Raw genomic sequence first — 15,313 nt, forward strand, 5'->3', positions numbered from 1 at the left:
TTCATTGGAAGGACTGATGCTGAAGCTCCAATAATTTGGCCACCTGATGTGAAGAACTGACTCATTAGAAAAGACCCTGATGCTGGGAAAGATTGAAAGCGGGAGGAGAAGGGGACGACTGGGGATGAGATGGTTGGATGGCATCATTTACTCAATGGATATGAGTTTGAGCAATCTCCAGGAGATGGTGAAGGACAGGGAAGATTGGCGTGCTGCAGTTCATGGTGTCAAGAGTCGGACACGACTGAATGACTGAACAATAACAAAGCATCAAAAGCCATCATCTTCCACGCATCATAGGAGCTAGTGAAAAGCTGGATCATATTTAGCAAGTCTCAAATTCATTTGGCAGCAAAGGACATGTCCCACCGCTCATAGCACCGAATCTGCAGCATTTCTTACCATTTGCTTTGTGCTGGTTGAGGTACAGGCCTTTATAAAACTTGCAAGTTGAGTTATCACCTTTGCAAACACCACAGGCATCTGAAACTGCTTTAGAGCCAAGTTCGTGATCACATCCCACTGGCTGTGACCAAAAAACAAAAAAAGAGTGAGAAAATAAAACATTTGAGAAGTCACTGGCTTAGAATAACCAAAACGTATACATGGTTTTCTGTATTTACTACATATTAGGAAGGTGGTGCAGCTTTATGATTAAGAGCAGAGTCTCAAGTTTGACTAGGGATTCAAATCCTTCCTCTGCCATCACTGGACATATGATCAGGGAAGTCACAAAACTTCTCTAAGGCTTAGAGCCTTCAACTGTAAAACTGGAATGAAAAGCCACTACTGCTGTTAATGGGAGAGGAATTTATTCAGGCCAGTTCTACCAGCGAAACATAAAAATGCTGGGACTGCCCCCCTCCCCCCAGCACCAACCCAAGGACACTCACACTCCCTTAAAAGATCACGGAGCTCACAATTTATTAAATTGAAAAGAGAAAGTAGATACCGGAAGAAAAAGAAAAACTCACCCCAAGTAAACAGAAATGCTATCTCCAAGCACATTTACAAAGTTCTAAGCATGTACTGCGTGTACTTAGTGAACACGCAAGAAAAGTCTCCCGCCACTGTTAGCTCCATTCTTATTTTTCACAAACTTTCATGTAAAGTAGCACATATCAGCACCTCCATATGTGGAAAGGGAGTGAAAGAGAAATGCAAAACGCAGGACAGGGGTCATGCAGAAAGTGAGCAGGGACTTGGAGATAAAAACTCACATCCAACTTGATATGTTACCCTTTTCCCTTCACCAGCTGCTCTTATCCAGACACAAGAATCTCCCGCCACACTTCTCCCGCTATGCATTTAATAGCAGGCAGCACGAGCATGACCACACGTTCCAAAGCAGAAATGTTCTCTTACTTCACAGATCCCATCAATGCAAACGTCGTTCTTGTTTGGGGAACAAGGAGTCCCGTCTTTCACCTTGCTGGACATGGCGAAAAAGAATTCAAAGTTCTCAGCCTTGCAGTACAGTTTACATCGGTCTTCCTCTAGAAGCAAAGAGATCAAACGGGGTCACGGTCAAGAGGAAATCCTAGGACAATGACGTGATTACCGAAAAGATGAGTTAAATTTATTTAGAAAGCTAATGATCAAGGTTAATAACCTCAGATATGCAGATGACACCACCCTTATGGCAGAAAGTGAAGAGGAACTAAAAAGCCTCTTGATGACAGTGAAAGAGGAGAGTGAAAAAGTTGGCTTAAAGCTCAACATTCAGAAAACGAAGATCATGGCATCCGGTCCCATCACTTCATGGGAAATAGATGGGGAAACAGTGGAAACAGTGTCAGACTTTATTTTTGGGGGCTCCAAAATCACTGCAGATGGTGACTGCAGCCATGAAATTAAAAAGACTCTTACTCCTTGGAAGGAAAGGTATGACCAACCTAGACAGCATATTGAAAAACAGAGACATTACTTTGCCAACAAAGGTCTGTCTAGTCAAGGCTATGGTTTTTCCAGTGGTCATGGATGGATGTGAGAGTTGGACTGTGAAGAAGGCTGAGCACCGAAGAATTGATGCTTTTGAACTGTGGTGTTGGAGAAGACTCTTGAGAGTCCCTCGGACTGCAAGGAGATCCAACCAGTCCATTCTGAAGGAGATCAGCCCTGGGATTTCTTTGGAAGGAATGATGCTAAAGCTGAAACTCCAGTACTTTAGCTACCTCATGCGAAGAGTTGACTCATCAGAAAAGACTCTGATGCTGGGAGGGATTGGGGGCAGGAGGAGAAGGGGACGACAGAGGATGAGATGGCTGGATGGCATCACGGACTCGATGGACGTGAATCTGAGTAAACTCTGGGAGTTGGTGATGGACAGGGAGGCCTGGCGTGCTGTGATTCATGGGGTGGCAAAGAGTCGGACACGACTGAGAGACTGAACTGAACTGAACTGATGATCAAGGTGGGAAATGTTACAGTTTTCCATGTGGGTGCGTGCGTGCATGTATGCCTGAGGGCAGATGCCTGTGGCTTTTAAAAATATGAACTCCTTTTAGCAATCCATATAATACTTCAACATTCAGTTCAGTTCAGTCACTCAGTCGTGTCTGACTCTTTGTGACCCCATGAATCGCAGCACGCCAGGCCTCCCTCTCCATCACCAACTCCCAGAGTTCACTCAGACTCACATCCATCGAGTCAGTGATGCCATCCAGCCATCTCATCCTCTGTCATCCCCTTCTTCTCGTGCCCCCAATCCCTCCCAGCATCAGAGTCTTTTCCGATGAGTTAACTCTTCGCATGAGGTGGCCAAAGTACTGGAGCTTCAGCTTTAGCATCATTCCTTCCAAAGAAATCCCAGGGTTGATCTCCTTCAGAATGGACTGGTTGGATCTCCTTGCAGTCTGAGGGACTCTCAAGAGTCTTCTCCAACACCACAGTCCAAAAGCATCAATTCTTCGGCACTCAGCCTTCCTCACAGTCCAACTCTCACATCCATACATGACCACTGGAAAAACCATAGCCTTGACTAGACGGACGTTAGTCGGCAAAGTAATGTCTCTGCTTTTGAATATGCTACCTAGGTTGGTCATAACTTTTCTTCCAAGGAGTAAGCGTCTTTTAATTTCATGGCTGCAGTCACCATCTGCAGTGATTTTGGAGCCCAAAAAATAAAGTCTGGCACTGTATCACTTTAACATTTCCTAATCCTAAGAGCCACAATACAGGTGATTGGTGGCTTGTGTCCCTACCCTCCTTGGATAGTAAGTATTTAAGATTTCACAGACCCTGAGGTCAGCTATTAATAGCATGTGAACGAAACAGTATTGCTGGGTCACAATAAAACAATATTTGAAAAGACGGGTCAGGGGCTTCCCTGGTGGCCCAGGGGTTGAGACTTTGCCTTCTAATGCAGGGGGTATGGGTTCGTTCCCTGGTCTGAGAGCTAAGATCACATGTGCCTTTGGGCCAAAAAAACCAAGTCATAAAGCAGAAGCAGTATTGCAACAAACTCAGTAAAGACTTTAAAAGTGGTCCACTTAAAAAAAATATGTTTTAAAAAAGGGTCAGATTTGGCCCATAGGTCATAATTTTCTGATTGTGATTTAGGACAGGCACAATGATTTTAGATATTTATTCAGTCTGTTAAGAGGGAACATTTTAGGCACTTTGGAAAAAAGGCATATGGTCAATAACATTTACAAAACATACAGAAAAGAGTCAAATCATGAAAAGGCAGAGGAAGCAAACAAACTAAACATTAAGACTAAAACAATGTTAGGTCTCTGAGAAGTGTTTGGTATCACACGCAAAAATAAAGTATTATCTTTAGAGAGCTTTTGTTATCAGAAAGGCGTTATTGTGCCAATTTCTCCCATAGAAAGAGTGCTTTTCAGCCAGGAATTCCACATGACGCTGCTCACATGAGACTTGATGTGGGCGATGCTGTGTGAAATCCTTGACAACAGTTTGACAACAAACGTGTGAACAGTTTGCAAGTGGATGCCTTTCACAAACCACTCAATAAAAGACAGAGTCAAAAACAGGACAGAAGGGAAGTCACTATGGCCCAAATGTGCAGCCATATGGATGGATTCCATTTTTTTTCTCACCTAGGAATTTTTTCTAATAACATTTTTATTTCATGAGTCCTACTCAGTGCATGTGAGATTAGGGAGCTAGAAAACATATACCCTCTCTTTTCTCCATCATTCCTAAGAATTAACAAGTTCTAGAAAGTTCAGTGTTTCCACACAGGTTCCTGAGAAAGTTTAGGAACTAGTCTGTTAGAAACACAGAAATTGGGGTAGGGGATAAACTAAGATAAATTAATTTAATAAATTAAATTTGGGATTAACAGATATGAACTACTATATATAAAATAGATAGAGAAGGCAATGGCACCCCACTCCAGTCCTCTTGCCTGGAAAATCCCATGGGTGGAGGAGCCTGGTGGGCTGCAGTCCATGGGGTCACTAAGAGTCGGACACGACTCAGTGACTTCACTTTCACTTTTCACTTTCATGCATTGGAGAAGGAAATGGCAGCCCACTCCAGTGTTCTTGCCTGGAAAATCCCAGGGACGGGGGAGCCTGGTGGGCTGCCGTCTATGGGGTCGCACAGAGTCGGACACGACTGAAGCGACTCAGCAGCAGCATATAAAATAGATTAACAGCAAGGTCCTAGTGTACAGCATAGACAGCTGTACTCAATATCTTGCAATAGCCTATAAGGGGAAACAATCTGAAAAAGCATATATACATATATAACTGAATCATTCTCCTGTACACTTAAAACTAACAGACATTGTAAATCAACTATACTTCAATTTAAAAAAAGGAATACAGAAGAAAAAGCTAATCAGTGTAAGACAGAGACTGTCTAGATTTATGAAAAATCTTTCCCTGATTCTTCCCAAGCAGCATGAATGTCACAGACCTTCAAATCATGGTCTGTCTTCTATGATTTTAAGTAAGTATCAAAGAGAGAAGAGGAAAGCATGAGAAAGCCTAAACTTTTGTGTCTCCTGCAGTAAGACGTGAGACCCTATGGCTGGGGTCTCTGTTTTATTCAATGTACTCGCCTCTGCATGGAGCAGAGAGTCTCCCAGGAGGAGGTCCTCAATCAGTACCTGTTGAATGAATGAATGAAATGGCAAGTTCTCTACCTAGTAAAGCTGCAATAATATTAGTGACAGAAATTTGAAATCAGAAAATATTTTGTAACATTTGCTGATGTTGAGCAAAGTTGTAGTATCACCTCTGATTTGTAGAAGCTATTTAATACTTATTATAATGAGGTCTGATTACATCAGTTCCTTTTGGTTATTGATAATATAGGTTCATTTTGAGCTTTTGTACAGAAGCAGCCCTCAGTCTTATTTCCCATGAATTATCATTAAATCTGGTCTCTTCCCATTCTGCATATGTCTGACTGGGATTCACATTTATCCTTTTCCAAGGGAGGGTAGATGAGTTCTGATAAAGTGAGTGAGTGGAAAAAAATTGATAGGAAACAAACAGAATGGTCTCAGCTTATTTTGTACGGAATTATTCTGTTTCTGTAACAGAAAGTACATTAAATCTGGTACTTACATACATGGTAACTAAATTTTGATGTTGAGCTGAAAATCAAAACTAATCAATGTAAAAGTTCAAATACAAGGTATTACTTTGCTATATTAAGTACCAAGAATTTAATATAGAGATATTTCTTATTCATGGGGTGTGTGTGTGTGTGTGTGTGTGTGCATACACTCTGAAAATAGGTCTTCCCATGTCTGTTATCATCTACCATGTCAGTTACTGAGAATGATGTCTCCATGGGGCAGATATGGTTTCATGAGTTTTTGGTCTGGACAGTTCATACCAACTGCAATTAACATTCCTGGGAGACTTAATTGCTGAAATGTCAAAAGTAAGTTTAGAAATATAAGTACATTCCAAACACATGACCTCTTCAACTTATACATGTAGGAGGCAAGGGATGTCTTGTGGAAAAAAAAAAAAAACGTGGAGAAATAAACAAACCCACAGAACTGAATGAAAACCTGGGCCAGGATGGGCCCGGGTAAGGAAAGGTAAACACTGAAACTCTTATACAGGCAGCAATTTTTTCTGTGCTGTTCATTCACATTACTGTTCACATGCAGATATATTTGTTTGAGGTTCACAGAGACCAAATTACCTTCCACTTTCATATAGGGTTTCCACTGGTAGAACCATCCACGGAAAGGTTTGCTGTTATACTCTGCACACTGCTGGGCTCGGAAATCCAAGCTGTTTTTATCACAAGGGTTAATATTGCACAGTTGATAAACACGGCTAGAGCCAGGACAGAACTTGCCGCCATACTGAGGCCTGCAAAGAAGATTAAAGCTCTTTAAATACTGGCAAGCAAAGGGCTCACTATTAGTCACAGGCAATATTACAGGGAGGGACCATCATTATGGTGGCCACAGTGTATGGCAGTGGAACCAGTCAATTACAACAGTGGAAATACGTGGCCCACAACCCTTCTTGTACCCATGGCAGACATAACTAATCAACCAACAATTTTTCTTGTTCTCTGCTTTCTTTTCTCGACATGGCCCTAGGGTAGATACAACCACTGTTCATCAGTTGCCATGTTAGATGGAATGTATTTGCTACCTCTGAATCCAACTTGAACATTCTGGCGACTTCCATAAAGACTGGCGGAGGCATATTCTTGGTGCGCATCCTCTTACCTCATGTGTTAGGGAAGTCTGCAAGCACGCCTAAATGCTCTCGCTCAGTGTGCCACGCATGCAAACACACACGCCCCATTTGCTGGCGCCAAAGCTCTTCCAGCGCAGATCCAGCGTCCTCCCCAGCTTGGCTCCCACCTCCGACCCCTCTCCTCTCCCTACAGTTTGCGGACACCTCCTGGGATGTAGAAGTCCATTAGGACACTGAGCGTATGACTTGCCATATTTTCCAATCTAGCTTTGTCAGACTCATATGCGCTTTATTCCCAGGATTCTAAACTCGGGGGTGGGGGGAACATGCCCTTGTTTGTATCTGCATAATTACTTCTAACATTGCAGGTGGCCTGCGCCTTTCCTGCCAAGCACAATGGGAAATGGGTTTCCAGAGTAAGGAATCCCATTAGAACATAAATAATTATGACCTAATGGCAAGCTCTTTAAGATCTTGCTAGGTAGACTGCAAAAACCAGAAAGCAAAATAAAAAGGAGTGTCAACCCCACTGAAAAAAGTTACCAATAATGTCTTCTCCGGCATACTCCAGGCACAAAGAAATTGCCTCTTTTCAATTTCCATGAAATGGACTAAAAACCATGTATATACCATCTCTTACAAAAGCTCAATGCAAACATGTAACATAGAAGAAGGATCCAAGTTAATAAATATATGTGGTTAAAATTCCTTGTCTCTTTAGGAAGCACAGGAATGCTATAAAACACCTCTGGATTTGCTTCAGCACATTTGATCAAATCCTCCTATGCGAAAATGGATTCAACAGAACGGGGAAGCGTCACATCGCCAGAATGAGATTTTTAAGCTATTTCAAAACACTCTGGAACAACTACTGAAGCATTTAGCAGTTATTGTGCTAGATCGAATCCCCCAAGAATTCTTCAACCATTATCCAAAAAAGCATTTAGAAAAGTCTGAAAGCGCCACCTGAGAGCCTTCCTCTGTTCCTGGTCATCTTTACAAGTCGTGCGTAATTAAAATTGTCTCAGCATAAGCCTCTCTAGTCTGAGATTTTACAAATGAGCTTCATTTAGACTATTCAAATTCAACAAAGTGAAAGAGGACCACCTGTGAACTCTTCAATTCAGAAAGTGTAACATGGAAAAGACCTCAAAACTCATACAGGGATTTCCCTGGTGGTCCGGTGGTTAAGAATCCGCCTGCCAATGCAGGGGGTGTGGGTTGGATCCCTGGTCAGGGAACGAAGATCCCACATGCGCGGGGCAACCAAGTCCATGTACCGCAACTACCGAGCCTGCGTGCCACAGCTAAGATCTTGCGTGCCGCAACTAAGGCCCAAGGTAGTCAAATAAAAAACCAGCAAAAAGCCTCACATAGCCATCCCCCCAGTGTACAGATGAAGTGAAAGACGGCCGGCAGCGCTTCTCAGATGTGCTGAGTGGAGGTCACACAGCTAGAAAGAGCCAGAACAGAGCTCCACCTCACACCTTTGGGCTCCCCAGGATGAGGGTCCAGCTCGGTGGTGCCCGCACGGAACTGAGGTCGGCAGGCAGGCTGGGCATGGGAAGGCAAAGAGGGAGACGAGGACGCCCAGTGCTCCGGGGGCGGGCTGCAGACAGCGGAGCAGATCTGAAGGGAAGCGCACTCTGCTCCTTGCCAGCTTTTCTGCAGGCAATTTCAGTCAGCCTCCTGACGTGTCAAGTGAGGACGGCTGTGATGATTACCTGAGAGACCGCCGGTAGAGTTTTGGGCAGAGGACAAATCAATTGTAACTATTTTAAAGGGCTTTCTACTTTTAATGACTGGCAAGAATTTGGACTTTGCCATCAAATCTTCAAATACAGATACGTTTTTTTCTTGCAACTTGGAACATGAGTATTAGGATAAATTAACAGAAAATGCTACCATGATGTCCCTTGGTACAATGAGTTCTTTATGATTAAAAACAAAAAACTCCCAAATATCTAGGTGCATGACTTTGTCTTTATATTAGATTACTATGAAGTATATACATATTTGCTTCTGAATAATTTAGTCAGTCCTGACTACAAATGGTTATACTGTTGGTTGATCATTATATATTGCAATGGCTGAGCATTACAAGCAGTTGGGAAGCTGTTTTTAAGAAGTATTTATATATGTAACTCTCCCTCCATATATACACATACACACACATATATTTATATAACATATTTACATATGTATACATATAGACACATATACACTATACATGTACAAATACATATTTATATATGTATTATGTGGTTATATGTGTATATATAAATATAAAATACATACTTAGTGACTGAACAACAATGTGTGTATATATATGTAAACATATGTATATATACAATATATTACATGTATATATGTGTATGTATATGTATATTTATATACAATCGATCACACATGTGTAAATATACACAGACACAGATACATACACACACACACACACACACACACACACACACACACACACACAAATATCCCTGGACTTCTTCAAAGGCTTTCTCAATAAAAATACATGATGAGGAGTATCAAGAAATCAGTGGGTTTTTTTTTAAAGCACAATTGGTGATTCTGATAATCAGCTGAGTCTGGAATTTACTGGTTGGAAAATGGGCCAGAGATATGACTCAATATTCTTCTGTTGGTCTTTCTCAAATGGACTCATATTTTAGGAGAGTTCGAGAATGTTCTAGAGAGTTCTAGAATGCCTTCCCTGGTAGCTCAGCTGGTAAAGAATCTGCCTGCAATGTGGGATACCTGGGTTGGATCCCTGGGTTGGAGATATCCCCTGGAAGAGGGCATGGCAAGCCCACTCCAGCATTCTGGCCTGGAGAATCCCATGGCCAGAGGAGCCGGGGGGCTACAGTCCGTGGGATGCAGAGTCAGACACGACTGAGCGACTAAGCACACACAGAATGCTTTAGCAAGTTTACTTATCATGATTTGAATTGTTCCACTTGAATTTTCATTATTCATTTTCTTGAACAGAGTGTATAGGAATTTCACTAGGCTCTCTTCCAGGGAACCAGGAAAAAATGTTCCCAGTGAGGATGAAGACAGTGGGATCTTGGTTAGACTCCCCCACGCCCAGCCTGGTGACCGGAACAACGGCTGCCACTCTGAGTGGGAGCCTCCGTCTCCTCTGGCTACCCATTTGCAGAATCATCAGATGAAACAACAGGTTTCAGCTCATGCATCTGTTCTACCCTGATTGACAGCAAATGCCTGGAAAAGTCTTTTGAGAAGGTTCCTGAGGCAGAGTAGAGATCAGCAAAACACAGGGGCTTTGATGAATGGGTCTGTCACAGACATGGGACAAAGACGAAGGGCCACATGTGCTGGGTCTGGCCATTCCAGAACCAGATAACCTTTCAGTCTTTTTGAAGCTGAAAAGTTTGATAAATCCATGAATCAACCAGAAATAATTCATTTTTTATGAAACAAAATATGCTCTGGGAAAACCATCATTATGTGAAATAAAAAGCTCACATTGCTTTTCACATGAAAAAAATGAAAGTACTCAAGCTGAGTGATCTGAACAGACCAAAGGTTTCAGCAGAATCGAGAAAGAAATCAGTAACCTGAAAGAGGAGTAAACCAGCTTTACGGCAACAACATGAACTAAGGATGGAGAGCTGATTCAACCGTTTCAAAACAGCCTATCATTTACTTGCTTTATTTATGACTTTGTGCATCAGTTCAGTTCAGTTCAGTTGCTCAGTCGTGTCCGACTCTTTGCAACCCCATGAATCGCAGCACGCCAGGCCTCCCTGTCCATCACCATCTCACGGAGTTCATAACTAACCAAAATCCTGATTAGCCTCAATCTTATTTGAGATGATAAAATTGCACCAAACCGAACCACTTGACTAACTAATTCTTGTATTAGGTGTTTCTAAAATTACAGTATGCTATTTCCAAGAACAATGTCTTGTTATAATGAGAGCTCTCCATCCCACAGATATGAGAGAGGCTTTAATTTAAATCTCAGGGGCGTCATTCATGCACTTCACCAGCAGAGCTATTGAATTAGGTAATCTCTTTCGTTCTTGAGAAAATATCGAGATTGTAAAATGTTGCAATGTATGAAAACCAGATCCACGAAAAATGCTGCAAAAACGAAAAGTAATAGAATGATTCTAACAATTCTATCCAAGACATGGGCTACACTCAGTGTATGTGGAGGATGGTTTTAATACTCTGGTCTAAACTGTAAATGCATCTCAAGTCTTCCTTTCATTATAGTGAGTTACTGGGTCTGATTAGAGCAGGTCGACTTAACCGGGAATGACTGCGCCCCCTCAGGATGCTGGGCCACATCTGGAGATACTTTCACTGCCATGACTTGGGAGTTGAGTAGGGAGGGGGAGTCATCTTACTGGCATGGAGTGGGTAGAGCTCAGAACTGTTACTAAACACCTTGCCACGCATAGGACAAACCTTCACAACAGAAAAATTTTCAACCTAAAATAAATGCGAAGAGTGCCGAAGCTTAGAGATCCTACATCAGCCTCTGAGATATCCCAAATGCCACCTAACAAACCCTGGTTAGAGAATCGCCAAACCCTCCCTTATATTGGGGAACAAACTGGCCTCTTGATCCAGCTCAGGTGCTGACTCAGGTGACTATTTGTCTTTTCAAAAATTTCCCTTTGCTGTCATTATTTATGTACATTCTCAACCTACCAAACACCAGTGCTTACAATGTGCCAGGCACTTTATAAAGACCAGCACTTATGAATACCAGCTCATAGGAGGCAGAGCCTGTCATTATCTCATTTTTTACGAACGAGGGACGTAGGGCAGGGCAGGGAGAGTCAGTCATCCAAGGCCACCCAGCTAGGCAGGGGCGGACTAGGAGCCAAACTCAGGTCCTGAGCCTAAGAGCCTCTGTTCTCAACATCCATATCAAGTCATGCTGGAAAATTAAATCCACCGTTTTCCAAGGTCCCATCACTTTCTTCTTACTCCACCACCTTCTCCCACGTCTAACTTCATCAGGAAGCCCTCTCCCCATCGCCTCTGAGGACTGACCCTCTGTCACCCGTATTCCTGGTGAGTTTAGGACATGTGTGTGTTTGTGCCCAATCGTGTCCAGCTCTTTGCAACCCCATGGACTGTAGCCCACCAGGCTCCTCTGTCCGTAAGATTCTCAAGGCAAGAATACTTCAGTGGGTCGCCATTTCCCCCTCCAGGGGATCTTCCCAACCAAGGGATCGAACCCAGGTCTCTTATGTCTCCTGTACTGGCAGGTGGGTTCTTTACCACTAGCGCCGCCGGGAAAGCCCCCAGGCTTAGGATGAAGATAATGAAAAGCCACATGGACCTCAGCACCTTTTGCTGAATGTCCCCTGGATGCTCCCCAGTGTGCCAGAAACTCTACAGACACAATTTCTAATCTCCTCAAACCATCTGAAGTGGGTGCTGTCATCTCCACCTTATATGTCAACCCAACCTCCAAGTTCCAGCGACCTTCCCAGAGCGACACCATTAATACGTGGCGGACCCAGAAGGTGGAGTCAGATCTTTCCGTTTCCAAGTCCTGAGCTCTTTTGGCATCATGCAGCCCATCAGGAAACATACATCTCACGCACACTGCAGGCGGGAATTAGCGCCGATGAAAGTAACATGAAACCACTTTCACTGCACAGAGACAGATAGCTCAGAATCTCAAGGCCACCAGATCAGAGGGCGCCCATGAGGTATTTGATGAGTGCTCCCAGCCTTTTATTTTTCTAAAGAACACTGAATGCGTGGTCGATATTTTACAAATTGGGAAATTTCACACAGCATTTTTTTCAGATTTCTGGTTTCTCTTTAAAAGTCAGGCATATCTGTCAACACGTGTTGATGTACACTCCTGCAGGGCAAAACTCCACAAGCTTTCTCCAGGTCATCAGTTTCTCACACACACACACACACGCTCACTCACACACTGTCTACCAGCCAAGCTTCTATGTTCTCCAGTGTCCCAGGCACGCAGCTCTAATTTAGATGCCGAAAGTAATCCACTCCATTACTGGAATCTGTGATCAGCAGAGCCACACAAAGAACAAACTCCTCTGCTCTTTTCAGGTCTCTGCCCAGCACACCTCCCCCAGCGGATCTGTTGTTTAGTGTCTGACTCTTTTGCGACCCCATGGACTATAGCTCCCAGGTGGTTCAGTGGGTAAAGAATCTGCCTACAATGCAGGAGACACAAGAGACATGGGTTTGATCCCTGGGTTGGGACAATCCCCTGGAATAGGAAATGGCAGCCCACTCCAGTATTCCTGCCTGGAGAATCCCATGGACAGGGAAGCCCGGCAGCCTGCAGTCCATGGGGCTGCAAAGAGTTGGACACGACTGAGCAGCTAAGCAGCATGGACTGCAGCCCGCCAGGCTCCTCCGTCCATGGGATTCTCCAGGCAGGAATACTGGAGTGGGCTGCCACTTCCTCCTCCAGGGGATCTCCCCAACCCAGGGATCGAACTTGAGTCTCCTGCATGGGCAGGTGGGTTCTTTACCACTGAGGCACCAGGGAAGTATATACAGTGTTTATATACAAACAGTAAAGCCCTCGTTGATTGCTATTAACCAGACAGAAGAAAACCACCCTTAAAAACAGGCATCAGCAAGATAAACAAATAGGCAAGATGGAGCAGGTTGAAAGTTTGAGTCTTACAAACACGGACTTTCTGTCGGAGCCTTACTTGGGGTTGTTGCAATGTCTCTCCTGATACCTGACGCCTCCACCACACGTTCGGGAACACTCGGACCACTTCGACCAGGCAGACCACTGGCCATGGATGGGCCGGGGCCCCAGCTCCCCCAGCTTGACACACTGGCCTTGCCGACACCACTGTGAAAACAATATGTGACATTCAGAGACCAGCTGGGAGAGCGGGCGGAGGTTAGACACCTGCGGGACAGCGGGGAAAACCCGTCTGGCGGCAAACAGGAGGCTGCAGATGCTGTCAAGGCATCGCTAGCCACACCTGCCCGTACCCCGTGTTCACCACGTGCAGTCTGAACGGCTGACATCTACGGGAAACGGCATCTGTCGCCAGCGGGCTGCGTAGGGCAGGCTTTGTGAGCCGTCCGGGGGACACGTGCAGATGAGGGTGCACCCAAGAGCCCAGGGAGGCAGCACAGACATGACCACGGAGCCTGCCTCGACATTTGCAAACAACGGGGTGCATGGCTTCCAAGGGAATCAGTTTTTCAGACAGGAACACAGAATTTATCATGATGATTATTGCATCAGAGAGACAAGTATAATTACACATACATTTTTATTCCAAACCATCCCCGTAAGAGCATTTCTGATGAAACCAAGTAGCTTTCAGGCCACACAAACTGTGCTTCTAGGTAACACCCTTTGCCCTTCCATCTGTATGAAAGGTCCGGCTGATGACTTTGGGCGGAGTGTCCTTTCCAAACCAGCTCTGGGTGTCTCCTGGGCTGGTGATCTGCTCAAGCTCAAGAGCAGAATCTGTGCCGATCTTTCCGTCTGCATTCTCCTTTGTCCCCCAGTCCAGTTATGCGGGTTGCCTCTGTCCTTGGGGGCCCCCAAGGAGAGGTTTTCTTCCCGCTGTGGTGATTTTATTATGAGCAAGTTCTGCATGACTTAGCATGACTGCACACTTGCCCAAAAGCCGCTGCAATGAGATCCAAAGAGTCGGGGTTTGGATCGTGCCAGGTTCTACCGAGGAGTAGGGGTTCGGTTACAGAATTAAGGGGAGGGAGTTTTCACTTTCAAATCTCTACTTTTCCCCCATGACACCTTGGCTTCGTGGCTGTTTACTGTTTGGAAGGCTTGGTTGCGAGTGTATTGTGATGAGGTCAAGCAAGGACATCCTCTCAATTCCTTGCCACATGCTGATGAGCTCCCCCAGTTTTCTTTCCCCAGATTCGTTGCCACTTCAGAGTTTGCACGAAATCATGCAGCATGCCTCAGAACTTTGAAGGGGGGACGATGGGTCATTTGAGGATTCTGTCAACCATAAGCATGAATCTGAACCTTCCCCACCAGGAATATGATTTTCCTGGGCTAAGCTCAGTGGTTGTGACAAAATTACAACAGCCAACGGCAATAACAGAAGCAGCTACAGTTTATGAAGCTGCTTATAGGCCCACAAGGATGCTACAGAAGGGTGGGGGAAACTTGATCGGCAGTAACTAACACAACTCTCACAAAGCATATAGCAGTAACTGAATGAGTGAGAGAAGTTTAGCAAAGAAATACTAACTTGCTCAAACTACCCAACTAGCAACACAATTAGCAGAGACTGGGGTTAAACTCAGTCGCCTAAGCTCTAATGGCAGAAAGTAAAGAGGAACTAAAGAGCCTCTTGATGAGCGTGAAGGAAGTAAGTGAAAAAGCTAGTTTAAAACTCAACATTCAAAAAACTAAGATTATGGCATCCAGTCCCATCACTTCATGGCAAATAAATACATGGAAGCAGTGACAGATTTTATTTTCTTGGGCTCCAAAATCACTGTGGACAGTGACTACAGCCATAAAATTAAAAGACCACTTGCTCCTTGGAAGGAGTTATGACAAACCTAGACAGCATATTGAAAAGCAGAGACACCACTCTGCTGACAAAGGCCCATAAAGTGAAAGCTATGGTTTTTCCAGTAGTCATATACTGATGTGAGAGTTGGACCGT

General features: G+C 44.2%; 1 protein-coding gene across 1 annotated transcript in view; it reads right to left on the bottom strand.

The window, feature by feature from the left end:
- The window catches only part of ADAMTS18 (ADAM metallopeptidase with thrombospondin type 1 motif 18), a 145,930-nt gene that overhangs the window by 43,086 nt on the left and 87,531 nt on the right, over nt 1-15,313 (bottom strand). Inside the window, exons 10-13 of the mRNA XM_018061740.1 lie at nt 13,352-13,500; nt 6,139-6,311; nt 1,366-1,496; nt 403-526 (exon numbers count right to left, since the gene is read on the bottom strand). Coding sequence (XP_017917229.1) covers nt 403-526; nt 1,366-1,496; nt 6,139-6,311; nt 13,352-13,500 — 577 coding nt within the window. The remainder of the gene's footprint in view (nt 1-402; nt 527-1,365; nt 1,497-6,138; nt 6,312-13,351; nt 13,501-15,313) is intronic.

This window comes from Capra hircus, chromosome 18, assembly GCF_001704415.2.
Source record: "Capra hircus breed San Clemente chromosome 18, ASM170441v1, whole genome shotgun sequence".
NCBI classification, from domain to species: domain Eukaryota; kingdom Metazoa; phylum Chordata; class Mammalia; order Artiodactyla; family Bovidae; genus Capra; species Capra hircus.